Source organism: Theobroma umbraticum, unplaced genomic scaffold (genome assembly GCF_002168275.2).
Source record: "Theobroma umbraticum cultivar Fairchild unplaced genomic scaffold, ASM216827v3 scaffold_67.0, whole genome shotgun sequence".
Taxonomy (NCBI): domain Eukaryota; kingdom Viridiplantae; phylum Streptophyta; class Magnoliopsida; order Malvales; family Malvaceae; genus Theobroma; species Theobroma umbraticum.
Genome location: NW_018397262.1, coordinates 5,456,044 through 5,456,625, shown reverse-complemented (window position 1 = coordinate 5,456,625; position 582 = coordinate 5,456,044). Strand labels below are relative to the sequence as shown.

The 582-nt window shown below is 36.8% G+C and overlaps 1 protein-coding gene across 1 annotated transcript in view; it reads left to right on the top strand.

Annotated features, from left to right (window-relative positions):
* Window positions 1-582, top strand: part of LOC110419823 (indole-3-acetic acid-amido synthetase GH3.17-like) — a 2,892-nt gene that overhangs the window by 715 nt on the left and 1,595 nt on the right. Inside the window, 2 exon segments of the mRNA XM_021432941.2 lie at window positions 291-579; window position 582. The exon segment at window position 582 is cut by the window's right edge and continues 563 nt beyond it. Coding sequence (XP_021288616.2) covers window positions 291-579; window position 582 — 290 coding nt within the window.

Below are 582 nucleotides of genomic sequence, written 5' to 3'. Positions count from 1 at the left end.
TGCTAGTGGGCTGTTTTAGCAGGTTTAAAAAGAAATAGTTAACATGATTTTGGCTGGTTTAACTTCCATGTCAATGCCTCATTTAACTTAATATCAGCACCTTAATGGAAAACGAGTAGAAGTGTTAGCAAGTTAATTTAATTTTGCAAGATTGCATTGCACAAACATTTAATTGTTACAAATTCAAGTATTCTTGAAGTATTATATTTTAATATTCTTATAAGTGTTGGCTTCAGATCAGCTTTCAAGAGTTATGCACGAGTATACATTCCAAAAATTAACAATACTAGTTGAGTTTATCCATTCACAGGCACTTTGGTGACTTGAACCGAGCTGGAAAAAGAATGGAACTTATGTTTGTCAAACCAGAGATCGAAACCCCTTCGGGCCTCAAGGCTAGATCTCTCACAACAAGCGTATTCAAGGACAATGGCTTTAGAAACATCCTGCCCATGCTTTACACAAGCCCAATTGAAACAATCCTTTGCTTAGACATCAACCAGAGCATGTACTGCCAATTACTTGTCAGTTTAATACAGCGGGACGAGGTTGTAAGGATTGGCTCAATCTTTGCATCTACAT